This window comes from Pseudonaja textilis, chromosome 9, assembly GCF_049901715.1.
Source record: "Pseudonaja textilis isolate UNSWEBS1 chromosome 9, rPseTex1.2, whole genome shotgun sequence".
Classification (NCBI taxonomy): Eukaryota; Metazoa; Chordata; class Lepidosauria; order Squamata; family Elapidae; genus Pseudonaja; species Pseudonaja textilis.
The window spans coordinates 19125341-19148076 of NC_141998.1; the positions used below are offsets into that span (position 1 = coordinate 19125341).

At 43.0% G+C, this 22736-nt stretch overlaps 2 protein-coding genes across 5 annotated transcripts in view; both read right to left on the reverse strand.

The window, feature by feature from the left end:
• The window catches only part of APLP2 (amyloid beta precursor like protein 2), a 64071-nt gene extending 56750 nt beyond the window's left edge, over positions 1-7321 (reverse strand). For all 4 annotated transcript variants that reach the window (XM_026708976.2, XM_026708975.2, XM_026708974.2 and 1 more), the window contains exon 1: positions 7153-7321. In XM_026708976.2, coding sequence (XP_026564761.1) covers positions 7153-7287 — 135 coding nt within the window. In that variant the 5' untranslated portion in view covers positions 7288-7321. The remainder of the gene's footprint in view (positions 1-7152) is intronic.
• ZBTB44 (zinc finger and BTB domain containing 44) overlaps positions 1-22736 on the reverse strand; it is a 366779-nt gene that overhangs the window by 127053 nt on the left and 216990 nt on the right. The window lies entirely within an intron of this gene.

Below are 22736 nucleotides of genomic sequence, written 5' to 3' on the forward strand. Positions count from 1 at the left end.
CAGTTCTATTTAGAACCAATGTTGAGTGTGTGAGAGAGGGGGAAGGAGGGAGGGAGGGAGGGAGGGAGGGAGGGATAAAAAAAGAAGAGAAAAGAGAGAGAAGAGGGAGAGGGGGAAGAAAGAGGGAGAGAGGAAGGAAGGAAGGAAGGAAGGAAGGAAGGAAGGAAGGAAGGAAGGAAGGAAGGAAGGAAGGAAGGAAGGGAGAGAGAAAGAAAGAGGAAGGGAGGGAGGGAGGGAAAAAAAGAAGAGAGAGAAAGAGAGAGAAGAGGGAGAGAGAGGGAAAGAAAGAGGGAGAGAGAAGGGGGGAGGAGGAAGGAAGGAAGGAAGGAAGGAAGGAAGGAGAGAGAGAGAGAGAGAAGGAGGGAAAGAAAGAAAAGGAAAGAGGGGGAGAGAGAAGGAAAAAGAAAAAGGAAGAGGGGGAGAGAGAGAGAGAGAGAGAGAGAGAGAAAGAAAGAAAGAAAGAAAGAAAGAAAGAAAGAAAGAAAGAAAGAAAGAAAGAAAGGGAGGGAGGGAGGGAGAGAGAAAGAGAGAGAGAGAGAGAGTTCATCAGGTGAGTAATGGAACATCTTAGCAGATGTAATAACGTTCATTCTCTATTGTGATACTAAGATCCATTGGGGCATATAACTTCCTAGTTACTCCTATCTCCCAATATGATACTACAAAAGAATGTCACTTTGTAATGAGACACCAAAATATGAAGAATATTTCTTCACTAATTCCTTAAAGAATGCAACACCCTCCTTTCCTCACAGTGAATTGTTCCCTTGCAACAAAGCGCAGAACTTGGGAACAAATCGAGAAGACATTGTACGTCTGCAACCTCCTGCGTCACAGCTGTATCAAAAATCAGGTGGTAGACGTACAATTAAACAATTAAAGTTGTTTAAGCCTGTTGAGGAACCGAACCAGTCTGTGTTAATACTATTCACCACTTAAATAAAAGGATGCTTGTTTCAACTTTTTCTAAAACTTCAAGCGTCAGAAAATGCTGGCCCGGGTCCTAACTCAAGCTTTCATTGGTGAGAACCCTTGGCTCTTGGCTTAAAAATTCAAACAATTTATGGTAGGATAAGGCAAGTACGGAAGCATTAGAGACCCCTGGACTGGTTTACATTTTATAATGCCATGGAAACTCCAACAAAGTGCAGGAAAACAGACAAGTAAGAAACAAAATGTATTTTAGGAGACTGCCTGGGACCATTCTGGATCACAACGCACGAAAGATGCAGTGAGGATGTGAAAAAAAGATAATTTCTTAAGAATGGGGACTAAACCTAAATGCATGCCATGAAAAGGGAAATAATGAAGTAGCGAAGCGCTGTACATCACTTGTTAATACTTTCAAGGGTAAAGTTAGTGGCTCAAAACTTATGAGGCCATTGAACATAATGAGCTGTGTGTTATAAGAGGTTGAATGCCTGAAGCACCGCAGCTAAGGGCCATAAACAAATTGAAATTTCTGATTTGGAAGGCCTGATTTAACCTACACATCGCGTTTTTGATGGGCCATCCATCTTCTACCTGTCCATCATCTTTCAAAAAAGCAACCCCTCATCAGGAAGCTAATATGTCCATCATGCTAACAAACTGTTAATTCCATTGGTAGGATTTTTAAAAACTATAATAATTAACCACCATTTCTGTGAGGGTTAAGATATAATTTCTAAAGGATACTGTCAGGAAGACCTATATGTGCAGAGTTCAAACTAGCTATATAGGTAACCCTTGACTTACAACCACAATTGAGCCTCAAATTGATATTGCTAAGTGAGACCTTTGTTTAAGTGAGTTTTGCCCTATTTTACAACCTTTTTCTGCAGTGGTCAAAAGGGTGAAAAATGGGTTATAAGTCACTTTTTTCAGTGCCTTTGTAAATTTGAATAGTCACTAAATGAACTGTTGTAAATGGAGAACTATCTGTACTTTATTATTCTCTGCCTATAGTACAGGAATCTCCCCAAATGGGCAACTTTCACCTAGGAAAGGCTAGATAACGCCCAAAGGCATTATGGGGCAAGGAAGAGATCAGACCTTGCCCTCTTTATGTTTACATAGTGAGTCCAAGCTAATTCCCTGCTTGCATCTCCCTCCCAACTAGGCCCATTGTGATGCCAGCAGAATCATCCATTCTTCAGAAGTCAATATAATCAGCTTGCTCATACTGGAAACGTGTAACTACAAGGGAAGGCCTAGGCGTGGTGCTGTCAAAGTAAACAATGTGGAGTTATTGCTACACCCAAATGTGTAGAACTGCGATCCCCAATTTGGACTCTCTCCTTTTGCTGGGGTGCCACCTTGCAGATTCTCAGGGCGCAAGCATCCCATTAAAATGAGGCAGGCCATTGGGTAAGCCACAGGCACAGAAAACAATGTGCTGCCCAATCAAAACAGCTACTCTTGGTCAATAATTTGAATTTAACCTCTTCAAAGCACTCCACGTATAAAAGATCTGTCTCGGGGGAGCTAATCTCCATTTCATGACAGCTCTAAACTGTATTAATAGCCCAGCTGGTAAACATCCAGTTTGGTTCATTTGATCTATTCTTGTATTTCAGTTTGCAAGAGTAAATGCTTTTCTTGGGCAGCACCAATGCAGAAGGAAGGAGAGATAAGGTTTATCATGCTTCTACTGGCTACTGATATACATCTCCCATAAGCCCCCCAGCTAAGCCAACTGGCAGGTATCTGTGAATTATTGACCAGAAACTCTGGAAAAACAGTACAACTCTCCTCCTGAACGAACTAAAAGAAATTCAGTTTGATTTTATTTGATTTCATGGAAGACTTTACCCCTTATCCATTGTCTTCAATAGGTTTAGAGAGCTGGCCAAAGGACTGCTTTATTTTTATCCAGGTAATCTTGCCCAGAGTGATTTAGAATTGCAGCCTAATGCAAAGTGTTTTGTTTTTTTTAATATAAGTAATATTTAATTTTACTGCATCCCAGCTCTCCGTCATCACATTTTTAAAACTGTTTAGGGTGATCAAAAGGTCCAGTTGTGACCAAAAAGTTCCCATCAGAATCTCAGTTGGCCACAAAACTCAGCCCAGTCTACTATATGTTACAAAAAATGTTTCAAAAGGTGAAGAGGAGAAAAAAATATTAATAATCCTGTTCGAAGGCTGTCAGCGAAAACAGGATATAAATACCGTAAGTGCAATAAGGCCCCGTAAACCTTGCTGGGTGGGGCATTGCATCTGAAACGGAAACAATCCAATAAAAAAAATGAGGGAATAGTTATTAATATTCATAAACGAAGCAGCAAAACCAAGAACGTCTGCTATGAATATTTACGCAGGAAGGATTAAGCTTCACATACGTGTACTTTCAGGCAGAGGATGAAGTAGCAACAGACGTGTTAGCATTAAACAGATTAATGCCTGACCTGCTGCGAGACTTCTGAGCTGAGAAAACCAGGTGAAAAAAATCTACCCAACAATGCTTAGGCCAAATCAGTGAATCAAAGGAGCTCTAATGGGGGAGTAAAACACAGCACCCCTTTATTCAATCCTATGAAAGTAAGCTCAGCTTGAGTTTCTTTCTAAATCAAAGCTACCCAGGAAGGGAAAAAAAGAGTTCAGGCCACCAGTTCATAATCGAGAGATGGCATCTAGACAGGATATGCACAAGCAGCTGAGCTTGCTGTTTTGCTCAAAGAAGGGAAATGCCAGACCGCTGGAAGGTTTTAACAGGTGCTGAGATTTAATCTCCCCATCAGGAAGTAGCACGACAGCTCTCCGTTGGCAGGTTACCCGTGCCAGGCAACCCGATAGGGGCTTTTGCTAGAATCCTGCATCCTGTTCTCAGCGTGCCGCGTTATCAACCTGGCTGAGCAATTTTTGAGAGTGATCTTCAAACGGCCACCGAATCGCCACCGTGTTGCAAAGAAATGCTGGGGAAATCAATCCTTTCTCCAGCCAAGTTTTAAAGGGGGGGGGGGGGAAATCCCATCCTCCTAAAATTATAAGGATGTGCACCATGCTACAGGATCTCCAAGAACGAAGTGGGAAGAGGGGCCCCTATCTTCAATTCAAAGATTCCACAGAGATCTATTGCATAAGGCAATAATCACAAGCAGAATCTCCCGAGAATATTTCAAGCGTGGTATGAAGAATTAACCCTGAAAGGGGCTGAAATTAATTTATGCAAAAATATCAGCGTACCGGCCTCTGTACACTATGCCACAGGATCTTAAAGAACAAAACATGAAGAGGATCCCATCTTCAGCTCAGATATGCTACAGAGATCCGTTGCGTAAGATAATAATCACAAGCAGAATCTCCCGAGAATATTTCAAACATGGCATGAAGAATTAGCTCTGCAAGGTGTGAGGAGGGGCACGAAGTTATTGCTACACCCTCTGAAGAACTCTTAATAGCAAGAGCTTCCATTTTAAGGGAGGTGTTTCATTTTGAGAATTGGGCTGCTACTTCTTCTTTAGCCCTAACGCAGTTTGGGGCTGAAAGCCATTTTAGCCACACAGGAATGTCTCCCATAAGCTTTCAGGGAGATTTAAGGGCGTCCAAGCATCTGCTCAGTTCAGAGCAAGGATATCGGTATGCCTTAATTATTCTCTTTAGTAAACCTGAAGCCTAGAAGCCAATGCGGTAGGCAGAGCCGATACTGGAAAACAGCCAAGCTCTGTTCACCAGATAACATCAGGTTAATGAAAGAGATGCTTTTCCCCTGCCAACGGTTTCCTAATGCAAGCTTCTAGACTGATCCGAAACCAGATTTCTTGCTCTCGTGCCAAGAATGCAGAGGTCACTCCTCATAAATATGTCCGCACATACATACAAGGTAAAACAAAAGACTCTTGGCGATTAACTCTTGTAACCAATCTCGGGATAGCAAATGCAACATACTTCATACACCACTGAAGCTTTGCTGATTTAAGCTCTGCTACTTGATTTTAAAAAAGCTTTATGGAAAAAAAAAAAAAGGGCACTGCATTCAGCCACCCAATTAGGATCATCCCTGAAAGGATTCCAGCAACCTTTGCTTTATAAAGCACACAACGGGGGCCGTGCCTTTTCCATACATCTCAAAAAAAAAACCAGACCCACAGGGATATTGTAATGAGAGAAAACCCTAAACTGCTTTCACAAACACAGGCAAAATCCGGTTATAAAATGGCCCGAGGGGGAAAGGAAAAAAACAGTACCACCAAAATCGGAAGCAAGCTTGCTGTTCTGTACAACGTCTCTACTGAACAGCCACAGCAGTAGTTTAAGTGCAATCCAGTAATTGAATTTGGCCGGGTTATTTTATTAAATTATCACAACCGCTCTGAATAAATATAGAACACTTGGGTTTTTTTTAAAAAAAAAGAGCTATAAAAAGATCATATTTGTGTAAACACAGAGAACAAACCAGGGGGGAAAAGTCCTGGCAGATCAATAAAATGCAAATAATTCTGCCTCCAGGAAAGTGGAAAAGTACATTTTTTTCCCAAGGAGATTTCGGGAGAAGGATGGATGCTGCAGCATTGTTCAGCCTGGGTTAGTTAGGAAGGACATTACAAATGTTACAGAAACAGGTTAACTTCTCTTCTCCCCAACTCTGCCCCAAGACATCCAACACAAGACAATGATTCTTCATCGCAACAACAAGGATTCATTCATTTGAACTGCATTTTTCTTCGTCACCACTACCCTGCGAAATCCCACCAGGGAATCCATCGGGTGTACGCAGCATCTGGGCCTCCCACCTTTGCCTCGCACTTATCTGTCATCCCGACAGCCTGGCGAAACTAGCAGGGTGAAAGGATGAAGGAGTGAAAAGGGAGACTTTTTCCCCCCTCCTCCTCCTTCTTTTTCCTACTCAGGCTCTTTTGAACTGCCTGAAAAGGGGGGCCATAAAACCACCTTTGTAGTGGGAGGAAGCAGGTGGGAGGTGGGGAAACACCTGAAGGTGCAAAGCTGAAGCTGGGAAATGGCTTTAGGCAAATGGAGAAGCCACCAAGTGAGAAGGGGGGGATGTGTGTGTGTGATATGTGTGTATGTAAGTACGTATGTATGTATCTCCCATATACACACACATACTCATACGCACACAAAGAGAGATTTGTAATAGGCACCTCCTGAGCGCATACACACACATTGCACATATCTATGTGCATGTGTATATGTCAGGACCATATTGGTTGGAAAATGCAGAAGAGGCTTTTCTCCTGTCAATGGCTAAAATGATGAAGCGCATATGCATATAAAAAGCAGCAAGCAAGTGGGTTGCAAAATGATATATATACATGCAACTCCCTTGTCTGATTTTATACATCTGCAACTCTACATCTATCTCTCCATATCCATATCTATTCACCTATCATCTATCTACCTATCTCTCTATCCCCATCCTCTATATCTATCTACTAATCATCTGTATATATTTATCTCTTCATATATGCTCTCCCTCACTCTCCCCTCTCCCTCTATATGTACATTACATCCATCCATCCATCCATCCATACACACACACACACACACATATATAATCTACCTATCTATACACACACACACATACATATACATGTAGAGTTTTGCAACCTACTCGCCTTCTGATACATTCATATACAGGTCCATATGCAATCTCCGGAGTGTGCCTGTGTGTTCCAGGAGGCGAGAGGTTGCGAAAAGCAAAGGGTTGGGATTGCAGGTGAGGAATACGCTGCAGAATCGGGAAAGAGCCGCCGGGAAAGGGCTTTGGGGGGCGGAGGGGGGGGAATGTGTGAAAGGGAAGCCTAGTTTTTAAAACACCTCCGAGCCTCCGCAAAGAGCCCGGGAAGCTCCGTGCACCGGGACCAACTGACGTCCAAAAGAGACCCAGGTTTCATCGCCATCCAACGGGGCATCCAGAAAGAGGAGAGACCCTCGCTCACAGCCAGCAATGGGGGTGGGTGGGTTCCTCGTCCTTGGGCAGCCGTGCAAATCATACCCCCACCCCCCATGCAAGGTAAGGAGCCCCCTCCCAAAGTGGGACCGTCCAAGGAGAGGAAAGCGCACAGCGCAGCGACCTTTCGCTGCCCCCCCCCCTTTCCCGGCGGGTGATGGTCGCACCCTCCAAGTCGGGACGCGAGGCTTTGAGCAGCCCATTCGGGCAGAGAGGGGGGGGGGGTCTCGGCGCCGCCCTCGATGTAGCCCCGCGCCTACCTCGATATAGCCGGCCAGCGTGGCCGCGGGGTTGCCGAGACACAGGAGCAACAGCCACAGAAGCGACCGGCCGCAGCGCCCCATCGCCGCCGCCCGGAGAGCGTCCCCCGTCCGCGCCATCCCGGACGCCTCCATCCCGCACCGCCGCCCAGGAGCAACTGCCGCGCGCAGACCGCGGCGGCGCCACCAGCCGCGCTTTCGTCATCGGGAGGGGGAGGAGCCTGACGATCGCTCCGCCCCCACGCCGCTAGGTTGGCTAAGCGCGCCAGGCGGAGGCGGGAGCTAAGAAGACAGACAGTGCGCTCAGCCAAGAAGCCAACGAAGGCTGAGGGGCTTCCCTCCCCTTTCTTTCAATCACGCCCGCTCCTAGTTAGAGGAACCAATCAGGGGGACTTCGGGGGAGTTTGGCGTTTCCTCCCCGCAACAGAACAGGACGAGGACGCAGCTGGAGCTTTGATTTCATTGATTACTGATAGACTCGCTACGAAACTATGGGGAGGAAAATAAGGGGGGCAAATTCTGCCTCTGCCTACCAGCATCCATCGGTATTCCTCTGGCTAGTGTCCTGTCAGTGTGTGAGAGAGTTGAGGGCTGTTTGGAAAGTGAAACAGTATTTGCTGTGTGAGCAAGGAGACAGCAAGAAGCCTGGGCATGGCTTAGCTCAACTGTTCTGCACTAAAGCTGTTTGCTGCTCTGAAACAGCAAACTCCTCTCCTCTGCTTGTGTTTTGCATTTGAAGCAGATTTCTTTTCAGGTGGGGAGGGGGAGTAGAACTCCTTAGCATCAGAGCATGTTAATAATAATAATATACACAATACTAATGCTCCGTTGGTCATTAGGAAAAATCCTTTCTTAGTGAGCACTTAGAAGCCAACAGGAACATATGATTGAAATTTCAAGTTTGTAGGCTTTGCGGTTCTGGAGATTTCGTGATGATGCGTGAGGGGTATTTTGGTTTTACATATGTGTGTGTGTGTGTGTATGTGTGTGGTATTCAGCTTTGTTCGGGTATTTTCCCACGTCATTATAGTTGTGCTTTTAAAGTTGTAGCAACGTTTCGGCAGAATCTCATCTGCCATCATCAGGCTTCTGTTTGAACACAATACAGAAGCCTGATGATGGCAGATGAGATTCTGCCAAACGTTGCTACAACTTTCAAAGCACAACTATAACGATGTGGGAAAATATCCAAACAAAGCTGAATACCATACATGTAAGAACCCACGAAAACATAAGGAAATAGATATAGATATATAGATGTATAGATATATTGATATAGATATATAGATATGAGAGAAAGAGAAATTAGGAGCTAGCAGCACCACATAGAAAATATAGATGGATTTTCTGTTGCTGACTAGGTCCTGCAATTCTTCCAATGGTGCATTAAATAATGAATATTATGAATATTAGTTATTTATATTCCATTTATAATTAAATAATACATATAATATAAATAATACCAACATCAGTAATCCCAAAGGTGCTTTTTTTCAAGAGGCAACTGGACTTTCTAGTTTTTCTTTGAAGACATTTGACTTCTCATCCAGGTAGCTTCTTCCTCTCTGAGTGGATGGTGGGGAATGGAAGGATTTATACTCCTTGCAGACAGCTGGACATTTGCATCCTTTTAGCCTTCGAAGTTCCTTCTTGGAACAATTGAAAGTTGAAACCATTGATAGTTCCTTCTTCTTCCTTCTTTCAACAGTTCCAAGAAGGCTTCACGTCCATTTGTACCACTCAGGTGACCCTGAGGACACAGATAAACCTCCAGGAGACCTTAACCTCCTAAAAGGATGCAAATGACAAAGCTGTCTGCAAGGAATACAAATCCTTCCATTCTCCACCATCCAGCCAGACCTGAAGAAGCTTCTTGGATGAAAAGTGAAACATCTTCAAAGAAAAGTCCAATTGCCTCCCCCCAAAAAAAGCACCTTTGTGAAAACTATGACCTTAATGACTGAGAATCTCCATAGACCTTCAACCTTAGTAAATAAAGAATAAAAGAATAACCGTTCTTTTCTTGCATTAGGTCATTCCCAGACGGTAATACAATCACAGCTGGGTTGGGGAAAGGTTTTTGTTTGCTTGCTTGAAATTGCATCTACAAATAGCCCGCTTTATTTATTTATCAAATTTATTTGCTGCCCATCTCATACCAAAACAGCTTAGGCTAGTTTATCTGGAAAGAATTCAAAGGTTGCTAGAGAAACCCTTTTATCTGATGTAGGTTGCAATAATCCAGAAGCGCATTAAAAGACAGATGTGAGAGAGTGCCATCTTTCTTGGCTGAGGCCTAATTAGTGTTTTATTATTGCAGCTTGAATCATTTCATCTTTCTCAGAATAATTAAATGAGTTTATAGAGTTATAGAGTTTATAGAGTTTATATTAAATGAGCTTAGGGTTTTGATCTCAGGTGTGACTGTAAATTGAGGATTATCTGTGTTTCCAATCTAGTGCCTTTTCTGCATCCTACTGTCTTAATTCCATCATCGCCAACCAATGTCTATAGACAGAGTATAAAGGGTAGCCTTGGCAGAAAGAAGGAAGATTCGTCTCCAAGACAACACATAAATGTGGCTCAAACTTATGTAGATAAAGATTTAAAATGCTTAACACAGAAGTCCCTCTCCCAAATTCACATGTAGATGGGGTAGTCCTTAACAAATGACCAAGGAGCCTGCCCAATGTGGTTGTATACTATAATGGTCATTAAACAGGTCAGTCACATGACTGACCCAATTTTATGACCTGTTTTGTGCCAGTCATTAAGCAAACCTAGCGGTAAGTGTTGCTTTTCAGCAAAAATGTCCTGAAATGTAGTCGTGTTGCAATCCACGTTGCAAAGGAGCTGTATAGGAGATACTTCCTAACTGTGGCAACAATTTTGCAAGAAATGCAACTCCTTGGGTGCTCCAGATAATTTTTTTTTTTCACTTCAAATTTTTCAGGGCATCTGCTTCAAGCACGAGAATATTCCTTTCAGAATGTTGGACCATTCAGTCCCATATTTCAAAGAAATTCCACGGTTTTTTGTTCTCGGGGAATACTACAGAGGTGTTTTGCAGAACAAGCCCTTTTATAAAAGAATTACAATGCAGTTCCTTAGGGATTGATCCGAAATGCATTTTTTTTCCTGCAATTTGTAATGCAATTACTTATAGATTTTTTTCCCCTCCGGTGGAATTTCCAAGACACCCTTTTGCCGAGTCAATCGATAACCTCACCTGCAGCACAGGACTCAAGGTTTAATGCTTGGTTCTCTTTATCGCCTTCACGGCTAAAATTCCAGGAAGGATACCTGGCTTGGTAGAGAGGCCTCTTGACCCAAGAGTTTGCATGTCAGAGTCCAAGCTGCAAAACCAAAGCTGGGCGTAGACAGAGCTTGGAAGCGAAGGCATTCATTAACAAAAAGAGAAGGAGCAGCTGATCTTTCATTTTCATTTGTTTACTTTTATTTGTGTCAACCACAACGACAAGGTTCACACAACCTACAAGCCAGCAAGTTCACAACTTGGATCGGCCCTGAGTTCCTGCAAGCGTTCCCAACAAAGGGAAGATTTTTTTTTTTAAGAGGACAAACAGGACAGTTATTAAATGCATGGCCTCATCCTGTCAAGTGTTTTTAATTCGTTTCATTTGAATGCAACGCACATAAAATTTACTTTTTCTTCTTTCCCCATTCTTGACTTTCTGCATAGAGGTAACCTTTGACTTACAACTATTCATTTAGCAAACATTCAAAGTTAAAACACCACTGAAAAAAAAGTGACTTACTGACATTTGTCAGTAAATATGTATTTACAAAAGTTGCAATCTCCTGGGGTCATATAATTGCCATGGTGGTGCAGTGGTTAGAGTGCAGTACTGCAGGCTACTTCTGCTGACTGCCACCTGCCTGCAATTTGGCAGTTCGAGTCTCACCAGGTTCAAGGTTGACTCAGCCTTCAATCCTTCCAAGGTGGATAAAACGAGGACCCAAAATTGTTGCGGGCAAGAGGCCGACTCTATAAACTGTTTAGAGAGGGCTGTAAAACATGGCTAAGTGGTATATAAGTCTAAGTGCTATAGCTGATTTCTTTCCTTCCTTCCACAGTGATATGCACAACAGCAGTAGCAAAAAAACCTCATATAATTGTGCATGACTTATCAAAGTCCTGGCTTAGGAATGGAAATTCTGGTCACAATTGTGGTCATAATTCAAGGACTACCTTTTTGGAATGGCCTTCTGGGATCTTGGACCAATAAGGATATCTACTTTTCTGCCATCAACCATGTTGACAAACCAGGCAGTTAGGCACACACAACATGCTAAGCCAAAGAAAAGAGAATCATTAGGTATCATGTCTAGGGAGATTGTCAGTCACCCAGGTCATGGTTGCGCCAAAGGTGCTTTTGCAAAAGGCAACTGAAGAAGTTCCTTGGATGAGAAACGAAAAAGTCTTCAAGGAAAGCCAAAGTCCAGTTGCCTTTCGAAAAAGTTGAGTGTGATGGGCACATGCAGTGGTTGCGTTGCTCTTAGGGTTTAGACCAGAGGTATCCATCCCTGGCAACTTCAATTCCCAGAATCCCCCAGCCAGAATGTATTATGGGAAGGGTATCCAACCTTGGCAATTTTAGGATTTATAAGACAGCCTTTGTTAGGATTTTCAGTTGGCTCCTCTAAACTGGGAAACGCATTACTGTAGGACAGGGATCTCCAAACATGGCAACTTTAAGACTTGTGGATCTCAACTCCAGCATTCCCCATGTTGGGGAATTCTGGGAGTTGAAGTCCACAGCAGAGGTGGTATTCAGCAAGTTCCCAGTTCTGGAGAGCCAGTGGCGGAAATTTTGAGTAGTTTGGAGAACCAGCAAATCCCACCTCTGACTGGCCCCGCCCCCATCTATTTTCTGCCTCCCAAGTCCCAGCTGATTGGCTGGGTCTTCTTTGGTTGCCCTGCACAGGAGAACGGAGCTGCAAAGCAGGTTAGTGGGGTGGGGAGGGAATGGGATTTTGCAGTAACCTTCCCCCAAGAGTGGCGGGGTGGGAATGGGGATTTTGCAGTATCCTTCCCCTGCCATGCCCACCAAGCCATGCCCACCAAACCGGTAGTAAAAAAAACCTGAATCCCACCACTGGTCCACAGGTCCGACAGGTTACCCACCTCTGGCTTAGTCTTCCTCGTCCTCTGCTCTCTTGACTGCAGAGATGGGTGGTGGGTAGACTTCTGAAAATATTGCACTCGGCTCTCCTCCCTCTGAACGGACAATTTCTACTGGTTCCGCAGTTCGGTTACCATAAAAGTTCCTTGCAGAGGACAGGTATTCCCTGTAGGCATCTGGAAAGGAAAACTCCATTTGTAAAGAAGTGGATGTGTGTTGCACCATACCTCCCCAGAGAAGCCCCTGGCAACTGAAAATATGCACGAGCTTTTTTGTCATTCTGCACCCACGTTTGCCCCAAATGTCTATACCTGGGAAATGATGGAAAGAAAAATAGGCAACCTTATCTTGAAAAAGGAAGCAGGCCGGTCAGACCTTCACAGCATTAGGAGTGCTTTAATTAGAGTTCCCACCCGACTATCGAAATGGGAAAATATACAATTTATAATAATCCAGGTAGGTTACATAGTTCATAGCCTGAGCCAATGTTGACCTCAGGAATTGCAAAGCAGTTCGGGACACGGGGACAATGAATATCGCAGCTGAACCCGGCCGTGTAACCTTTTTTTTTTTTTTTTTTAATCATGAAGGGAGGAGATAAGCTAACCAGAGGAGACAGCGGCTTCAGATACAGATAAAAATGCAAATTTATGGGGACAGCTGAAATGCTGGGTTGGAATTTTCGGCTGAAACTTTGCAAAGGTTGCTTGTTTCCCCAAGAGGTTTTTTAATGACCACTTTATATGTGAGTAGGTTATAGAGTATTTGCTTGATATATGCATTATACTAAGCTATAACAGCCTCGTTTGAGCTTAAAGCACTCTACGGAGTCCTTGATTTACGACAGAAACTGGGCCCAACATTTCCGTTGCAAAGCAAGAGGTTGGTTAAGCAAATTTTGCCCTGTTTTATGACCTGATTGGCCCAAAGTCACCCAGATGGCTTTCATGCCTGAACTCACATTCACCTGGTGATGGGTCCAATTTTGCACCCAGTTTTGGTCAACATAATATAAAAAAGATGTTGAGACTAGTAAAAGTGCAGAGAAGAGCAACCAGGATGATTAGGGGACTGGAGACTAAAACATATCAAGAACAGTTGCAGGAACTGGGCATGACTAGTCTAGTGATGAGAAGGACCAGGGGAGACATGATAGCAGTCTTCCAACATTTGAGGGGCTGCCAGAGAGAGGAGGGGGACAAGCTGTTTTCCAAAGCATCTGAAGGCCGGGCAAGGAATCATGGATGGAAACTAATCAAGGAGAGAAGCAACCTAGGAGAAATTTCCTGACAGTGGAAACAATTAATCAGTGGAATAATTTGCTTCCAAAAGTTATGGGAACTTCATCACTTGAGATGCTTAAGAAGAGATTGGATAACCATTTGTCTGGAATGCTATAGGGTTTCCTGCCTAAGCAGGGGGTTGGACTAGAAGACCTCCAAGGTCCCTTCCAACTGTTACTATATTATATTCCATCTTTCAGGCAGTAGCTGAGCGAAGGAAGCAAGAAGATGGGTTGGCAAATGGCTTCAGCTGGAGACATCCCTTCGTCGGCTTCCTTTCCATTGTATTACTCCTCCACCTCTCCGTAATGTGTCATCCATCTGGCTTTCAAGCCAAGAATGCCAGACACAGGTATTTTAATTAAAATATTTTTTTAAAAAAAAGTCTAATCGTGGCTTACGTTCTGTATTAGACTGATGGATTATGATGGTTCTGTCTCAGCAAGCAGAGGTTTTCCAGCCTAGCCACTGCATTCTTATTTCCTGCAAAATTGCAAGTCCTTCCCCTCCACCACCACCCCGCCCCACCAAAGCACTAAGAGACGGAGAGGAGAGTGCGTGGATGGTGTGCCTAGGTGTGTGTCATTGTGTATCTTCCAGGGCTGGCTTTCCACTGCAAGCCTGCCAGGGTCTGGCCTTCGAACCGGGGCATAAGGTATGCAGCGTGAAAATAACACTTAGCCAGCAATGTCCTAACCAGCCGTCCTCTGTGAAAGGAACAGCTTTCCTTTGTTCTATTTGTTACACTATAATAATATAATCAGGAAATAGAAAGTTATAGAGAATGAAGGGCGCTTTGCATACGAATGCACGAAAAAAAAAAAAGCTTTTTCTTTGTTACCATCACACTTCTCCATCTTCCAATCCCTGTACTCCAAGCAAGGTTGAATTTAACTTGTAAGCTACGGGGGGGGGGGGTGTTAGTAGCCCATTGTATTAGGAATGAGCAAATTTGGGAAGGGGGATTGTTAGAAGTTCCAGTGGGGGCTGAGTAGAGGTGGTATTCAGCCAGTCCTGACCAGTTCTGGAGAACCGGTAGCGGAAAATTTGAGTAGTTCAGAGAACCAGCCAATCCCACCTCTGACTGGCACCACTCCCATCTATTCTCTCCCGAGCCCCAGCTGAGCGGCTGGGTCTTCTTTGGTTGCCCTCCACAGGAGAACGGAGCTGGAAAGCAGGTTAGTGGGGTGGGGAGAGAATGGGAATTTTACAATGTCCTTCCCCTGCCACGCCCACCAAGCCATGCCCACTAAGCCATGCCCACAGAACTTAGTAAAAAATTTTGAATCCCACCACTGGGTGTGAGACCAAAAAATAGGAAGGTAAAATGGAAGACACTAAAACCAAAAATTTATTTTCTGTATCAGAATAGAGATGGGATGGTCCAATCTCTTCCACTCCATTTCTTCATTTCAAGACCATAATCTTCAGCGACCCATTGCTGAATTCACATAACCTACAAAGGCAACATGGTTTCCGTGCTGATGGCTTCCAGTGTTGTTTGAATCTTCTGTAGTTGATAAACCGTGTCAGGAAGTTGAGTCATGCTCAACTGGGACTTCTTTTCTTTTTTTGTCTGAAATGTTTCACTGCTTATCCCAGTACTATAGCTTCTTGGTGGTTGCATTGATTGGAGTGCAGCACTGCAGGCTACTTCTGCTGACTGCCGGCTGACTACAATCTGGAAGTTCGAATCTCACCAGGCTCAAAGTTGACTCAGCCTTCCCTCCTTCCAAGGTCGGTAAAATGAGGATGCAGATTGTTGTGGGAAATATGCTGACTCTGTAAACCGCTTAGAGAGGGCTGTAAAGCACTGTGAAGCAGCATGTAAATCTAAGTGCGTATTATTTCAGTCTGAGTATGAGTAAGTAGTAAGATGGTTAGGAGAACCCCATGAAGCTACTTGGAAAAACAGTGAAACATTTTGAATCAAGAAATAATAAAATCCTCTTGCCACAATTCAACTTACAGACAACTTTACCTGGATGACTATAATTTTAATTGACATATTAGTAAACCTTGGCTTACTGGATACAAATTTAAGCAATTACAGTATAGTCAGAAAACTAAGTCACAGCTTTGCATAATGTGTGAACAAAGTCATTTTGATATCTGGGAAACCAACCCTCGCTGTCCTACTGCAGATCACCCAGAGATTTCCCGTGGATCCCAGTTTTTTGCATATATATACCCATGTACACAGAAGGCATTATATCAATAAAGTCCATAAAATGGGGAAGAAAAGGGCTGAAAAAAATGAGTCAGAGAGGCTAAGTTCGCATAACTTACTGAAACACACATTATAGAAACACATCAGTTGAGTTGCCCAACCAAGCATAACTTAGGGCATTGTGTAAACCCAGCAGCTTGTGAACAGATTACGTTTCAGCAGATATAAACTCTGAAAATTGCAGTCATCCATGTATAGGTTAACTGTCAGAGTCTCATTCGGGGTACAGAGTAGATCTCTTTGTAGAAACCCCAACTTACATCAGGTATAAGCAAGAAAAGCTAAGGGCAAAGCTCAAATAGAGAAATTGATTTTATTTATTCCTATCAGGGATATCTTTCCCTATCAGGGAGAGAAAGTATGAATTTCAATTAGGAAGGAAGGAAGGAAGGAAGGAAGGAAGGAAGGAAGGAAGGAAGGAAGGAAGGAAGGAAGGAAGGAAGGAAGGAAGGAAGGAGAGAGCTATGAATTTTTCCTGGAGCTGTGGGTACTCCATTACTGGTGATTGTGGTTGGTACAAATACCCTGGAACACGCAAACAGATAATCAGAAATAAAGCAATATTTCTCATGTATATTTGAGAAAGAGAGAGAGAAAGAGAGAGAAGAAAGAATGAGGGAGGGAGGGAAACAAAGAGGGAGGGAGGGAGGATCTGTAAAAGAGAAACAACTTTTGTTTTTACATGAATATATATATTGGATGGATGAAGACAAAAAGATCAGTGAATTTATGGCAAGATGGAATTGAAGAGATCTCAAAACCAAAAAGATTTTAAAGAAGAAAAGCCAATGGATGAAGTGATGGACCAGGTGGTTGAAACAAGGAGGCATTGTAAAGGCAGAAACTTCTGGACCTTGGGGTTTCTAATTCAATCTGCCTTTGGATTATGGATTTCCTGTCTGGCCGCTCACAGAGGGTCACATTAGGTAATCATGCCTCTTCAGCCCTTATTCTTAACACTGGTACACCACAGGGTTGCGTGTTGAGTCCCCCTTACTCTATACTCTTTATGTGCATGACTGAATTCCCACTCATGCTAGTAATATTATTGCTAAATTTGCAGATGATACAACACTGGTGGGACTTATCTCCGGGGGTGGGGTGGGGAATAAGCCTGCCTACTGACATGAGGTGGACCGGTTGCTTTCGTGGTGTGGAGACAATAACTTGGTCCTCAACACCAATAAAACCAAGGAGTTTATAGTGGATTATAGAAGGAACAAATCAGACATCCAGCCCTTGCTTATCAATGTGGAGCTTGCTTATCGAGTGGAGCAAGTGGGCAGTTTTAAGTTTTTGGGTGTTACCCTAAAAGAGGACCTGACCTGGGGTGCTCACATTGCAGCCCTGGTCAAAAGGGCCCAGCAGAGATTAGACTATCTGAGACTTCTCAGGAAACAACCACTGAATGGAAAACTGCTGGTGACCTTCTACCGCTGCACCATAGAGAGCATTTTAACATACTGCACCTCTGTATGGTTTGCCAATTGCACAGGGGCAGATAGGACAGCACTCCAAAGAATTAATGTCATTGCCCAGAGGATCATGGGTTGCCCTCTCCCCTCTTTGGAAGAGCTTTAGAGCTCCCGCTGCCTTAAGAAAGTTCAAAACATTCTCAAAGATCCATCTCATCCTGGGAACCCCCTTTTTTTGAACTATTACCATCTGGCAGACGGTACAAAATAATAAAAACAAGGACAAATAGGCTGAAAAACAGCTTCTATCCCAGGGCAGTAACTCTATTGAATTCTGCTGTCTAGTGCGGTGTCGGTGTGGTGTCGGGGGTTTCCAGTTCAATGTGTGAAGGGTGATGGATGTGTGTTTGTGTTTATTTTCATGGTCATGGTCATGATGTGCACTGAAGATGGTGTTTGATTTCGTTGTACGAGGTGCAATGACAATAAAAGTAAATTAAACTAAACTCCCTGCTATAAATTAAACTTTTTGAGGGCTTACAATTTTTGCTCCTTTTCTGTGCTTTGCCCAAGGCCGCTCCTTTGACATGCAATAGCATGATGGATGTGCATAGAAGCTTGTATATACACCTCCAGAAGTTGCAGAGGACAGGGTGTTTTTGCCTGCAGGCATGGGGCATGGGGACTTTTCCCAGGAAGACACACAGACACACACAGACATAGACACACACACAATGCTTTCTTGCCCTCCGGTTACGGGAAAGTTCCTCAAAAAAAGGCGAGGTGAAATGAATCATTTCAGCTTTCCCCGAAACCGCAACACACCCACGTGGGCACCTATGTGGGCACTGTATTGTGTTAAAAAGGTCGGTAGTTTTTCTTCTTTCTGGATGTAAAGTCTTTTGTAGCTGGGAAGGTTAGCAAAAAGGCCTTCTAAGCACAGCTACTTGTTGAAGAACCATATCCTGGGAGGACGGTTCTTCAGGGACCATTTCTGCTACTTGCATAGATGGCCTCCCGTCTGAGCGGCGATAAGGAATAGGTAACTGGGAGCAGGCTGGGAAGTGGAGCCGGCAAACCTCTTTTAGAAGGAAAAAGAGGCGAGAAAGTTCCAATTTTGAAACAGGGATTGTAAGAGGATATTAGATTGAGGAGGTTATTGGGGGTAAGGCTGCCATAAAAATGATTCTTGGTCAACAGATGAACCCTTCTTCCCTTACCTGTTGACGTCTATAAGAACAGAACAGAATTAGAAATGGGGAATGGAATTGAATGGAATGGATATGATCCATGTGGAATAGAAACAAATAATGATAAAATAGAAATTAAAGAAAAGGAAGATGGACATTTTATAAATACATCTTACAGAATAGAATAGAATAGAATAGAATAGAATAGAATAGAATAGAATAGAATAAGAAAATAATAGGATAGGATAGGACAGGATAGAATGGAAATAGAATAGAATATAGAATGGAATGGAATGGAATGGAATGGAATGGAATAGAATAGAATAGAATAGAATAGAATAGAATAGAATAGAATAGAATAGAATAGAATAGAATAGAATAGAATAGAATAGAGTAGAGTAGAGTAGAGTAAAATTAGGATAGGATAGGATAGGATAGGATAGAATGGAAAATAGAATAGAATATAGAATAGAATAGAATAGAATAGAATATAGAACAGAACAGAACATAGAATAGAGTAGAGTAGAATTAGGAAATAATAGGATAGGATAGAATGGAAAAGAGTAGAGTAGAGTAGAGTAGAGTAGAGTAGAGTAGAGTAAAATTAGGATAGGATAGGATAGGATAGGAGCTGGAAGGGACCTTGGAGGTCTTCTAGTCCAGCCCCCTGCTCAAGCAGGAGAACTTATACTATGTCAGATAAGTGACTGACTAGTCTCTTCTTAAAAACCTCCAGTGATGGAACACCCACGATTTCTGGTAGGAAGCTGTTCTATAGGTTAATTGTCCTCACTGTTAGGAAGTTTCTCCTTAATTCCAGGTTGCTTCTCTCAATATCAGTAAGTTAACATCTGCAATGGTTCACTTAACAACCGCGGAGGGAAGAGTTGTAAAATGGAGTAATATTCATTTAATAAATGTCTCACCAACAAAAATTTGCAGCTCTATTTGTGTTCGGAAATCAAGGACTACCTTCTATATTAATGATTGGATTAGCTAGCTTCTACTTTTAACCACGTATTTATTTATCAAACTACAGCGACCATAACCATAACACTAGACCAAAATAGCTTGAATTTAGCTAATTATTTCATAAACAACGATTAAACAAACTGTAGTTTAGAATGATGTGTGACCCAGTCGTGGCATCCATCTATATTTAATTTAATGGAGCCTAGCTGCCTAGCGCCTGGCCTCATTCATAAATAGTATATACTTTTTATAGGCTGTTTATTCACCTTCTTAATTTAGCATAAGGTGTGAATTCCTGTGGCTTAGAACTAAGTGAAAATCACACCACTCTTGCTCATAGAAGTGTTTACAAATCTTAGCTTAACATTATGCAGTCTGACATTTATACATTTTAACAACTTTGGATGCAATTGTGTTGGGTGTAATGTTTGCCATGGATAAAAGTTAAAAAACATTTTGTTACAAAGAGTAAACTTTTCTAGGAAGCATAAGTTTAAACACTTGTAAATGATTTCCAAACCTTCAGAATAAGGTGACTGAGTTCAGAGGAACTATTTAAACTATTCTTGAAAGCAAAGGAAAATCGGGCATAGGAATATTCCAAGGTCATAAGATAAACCCTGAAAAGAAACACAGAAAGTTTGATCACAGGTAGTCCTTGACGTACAACCACAAACTGAGTTCCAACATTTCCGTTGCTAAGTGAGACATTTGTGAAGTCAACTTTGTCCCGTTTTACAACTTACTTGCCGCCGTTGTTCAATGAATCACGGTTGTTCAATAACACTGGCTTCCCTGTTGACTTTGCTTGTCAGAAGCAAAGGGGATCATGACTGGATCCTGCAACCATCATAAATGTGAGTCAGTTGCCAAGCATCCAAATTTAGATCACGGGACTATGGGGATGCTACACTTTTTTTCGGTGCCGTTATACTTTTGAATGGTCGCAAAATGAATTGCTGAGGGCTACCTGTATAGTTGAGGGATGCAGTGGCTCACTGGCTAAGTTTGTTCGATCAGAAAGGTCGGCAGTTTGGCTGTTCGAATCCCTAGCGCCATGTCATGGAGTGAGCTCCCGTTACTTGTCCCAGCTTCTGCCAACCTAGCTGTTCGAAAGCATGTAAAAAATGAAAGTAGAAAAATAGGGACCCCTTTGGTGGGAAGGGAACAGCGTTCTGTGCGCCTTTGGCATTCAGTCATGGCGGCCACATGACCACGGAGACGTCTTCGGACAGCGCTGGTTCTTCGGCTTTGTAACGGAGATGAGCACTGCCCCCTAGAGGTGGTAATGAGTAGCACGTATGTGTGAGGGGACCCGTTACCTTTACCTTACCTGTATTGTTTACCCAATTTTTATCAACTTTTCAGGTTTCAACGTTTGAATGCTTTATACAGGTAGTCCTCAACATATGACCACAATTGAGCCCCAAATGTAGAAATTTGTGAAGTGAGTTTTGCCCCATTTTACGTTTTTTCTTGCCATGTTTCTTGAGTGAATCACTGCAGTTGTTAAGTTAGGAACATGGTTATGAAGTGAATTTGGCTTCCCCGTTGACTTTGCTTGTCCGAAGGTTGCAAAAGGGGATCACGTGACCCCTTGGGACAATTGCAACCATGGCCGTGGGGATATTGCAATGGTCATGTGTCAGAGTATATTCATGAACTGGAATAGAGCATGGTAACAAGGTGAGCCAATGAATAGGCATAGCAACTAAATCAGCCAATGAGGACTGTTTGGAAACTGAAACTAGAAGTACCCTAGGCAGGAAACCGAAACTAGAAGTAGCCTAGGCATGGCTCTGTATTAAGCTCTGTAGCTCTGAAGCTCTGAGTCTGTCTAGTGAAAATGAAACTGCGTCTCTCCTCTGCTGTGTGTCTTGCTTGCCTGCTGAACTAAAGTGAAATTGATGTCTATTTCTGAGCTCCCAAGTTGCTGCTGAAGCTCTGAACTACTTCTGTCTGAGTTTGCTCCACGTTGGAGAAATCTACAACTGGTACTGTCAAATTTACTTTATATGTTTATAAAGAAGTTAAATGATGCCTCAAGCCACCTGTGTTTATTTTTCTGATGCTGAATAAACACTGCAAAACTCTGAATATCATAACGTGTGAAAAAAAAAAAAGGTCATAAGTCACTTTTTCCACTGCCATTGCAACCTTGAACAGTCACTAAATGAATTCTTGTAAGTCAAGGCTTATCTGTAGTCCCATTTTTATGATGCAGTAAGCCACCTGGAGTCACTCAGCAGTGAGAGGGATGGCGTATAAATTTACCAAAGCAATAACAGTTGGTGAGCCTACTTCAAGCAAAAGGTTATTAAAATGTAAACGGAGGCAAACCGATTTCCCCACCTGTTGAAGAGTGGGTGTTTGGGGACTTGCAAAAGATTCCCTCTCAAAACAATTTTTAATGAATGTGTATTAGGCCAACCACTCCATATTTCCCTATTTAGAAATGTTTGCCATCTCTCCAAGTGTTTGTGGTTACTCTGATTCAATACGATTTTCACCAAAACAGAATCCCAAAGTCTTTTCTTTGATGATGCTCTCGGTAGTTTTGCTGACTGGACTTATTCTGCAATCCGTTGGCCTCTGCAGAATTACAAATCAGAATAGCTTGTAGTTGTGACTGAAAATACGCTGGATATAAACGACTGCATTCAGAATGCAGGTTTTAAAAATATACCTCTGTGGTAGCTGGGTGTGAAATAATGCACCTTGTGGACTCAATATTGGGATTCAAAAAATTTTTTAGTACCAGTTCTGTGGGCATGGCTTGGTGGATGTGGCAGGGGAACGTTACTGCAAAATCCCCATTCCCTCCCCACCAGAGGTGGTATTCAACAGGTTCTGACCAGTTCTGGAGAACTGGTAGCGGAAATTTTGAGTAGAGCGCAGAACCGGCAAATCCCACCTCTGACTGGAGATTTTACAGTATCCTTCCCCTAGCATGCCCACCAAGCCATGCCCATAGAACTGGTAATAAAAAAATGTGAATCCCACCATGGCTCCCCACCACACTAACCTGTTTTCCAGCTCCGTTCTCCTGTGCAGGGCAACCAAAGAAGACCCAGCCGATCAGCTGGGACTCAGGAGGCAGAGAATAGGTGGGGGAGGGGCCAGTCAGAGGTGGGATTTGACGGTTCTCCGAACTACTCAAAATTTCCACTACCGGTTCTCCAGAACTGGTCAGAACCTGCTGAATATACCACCTCTGCTTGTGGTGCTTTAGTTTATACTGATCATGTGTATGTATTTATCCAGGGAAGATTTATCCGTGCACCTAATTAGAGATTTCTGTGGAGTGATTTTCTGTGCAGATCTAGCGGAAAGGAAGCCCCACTGAG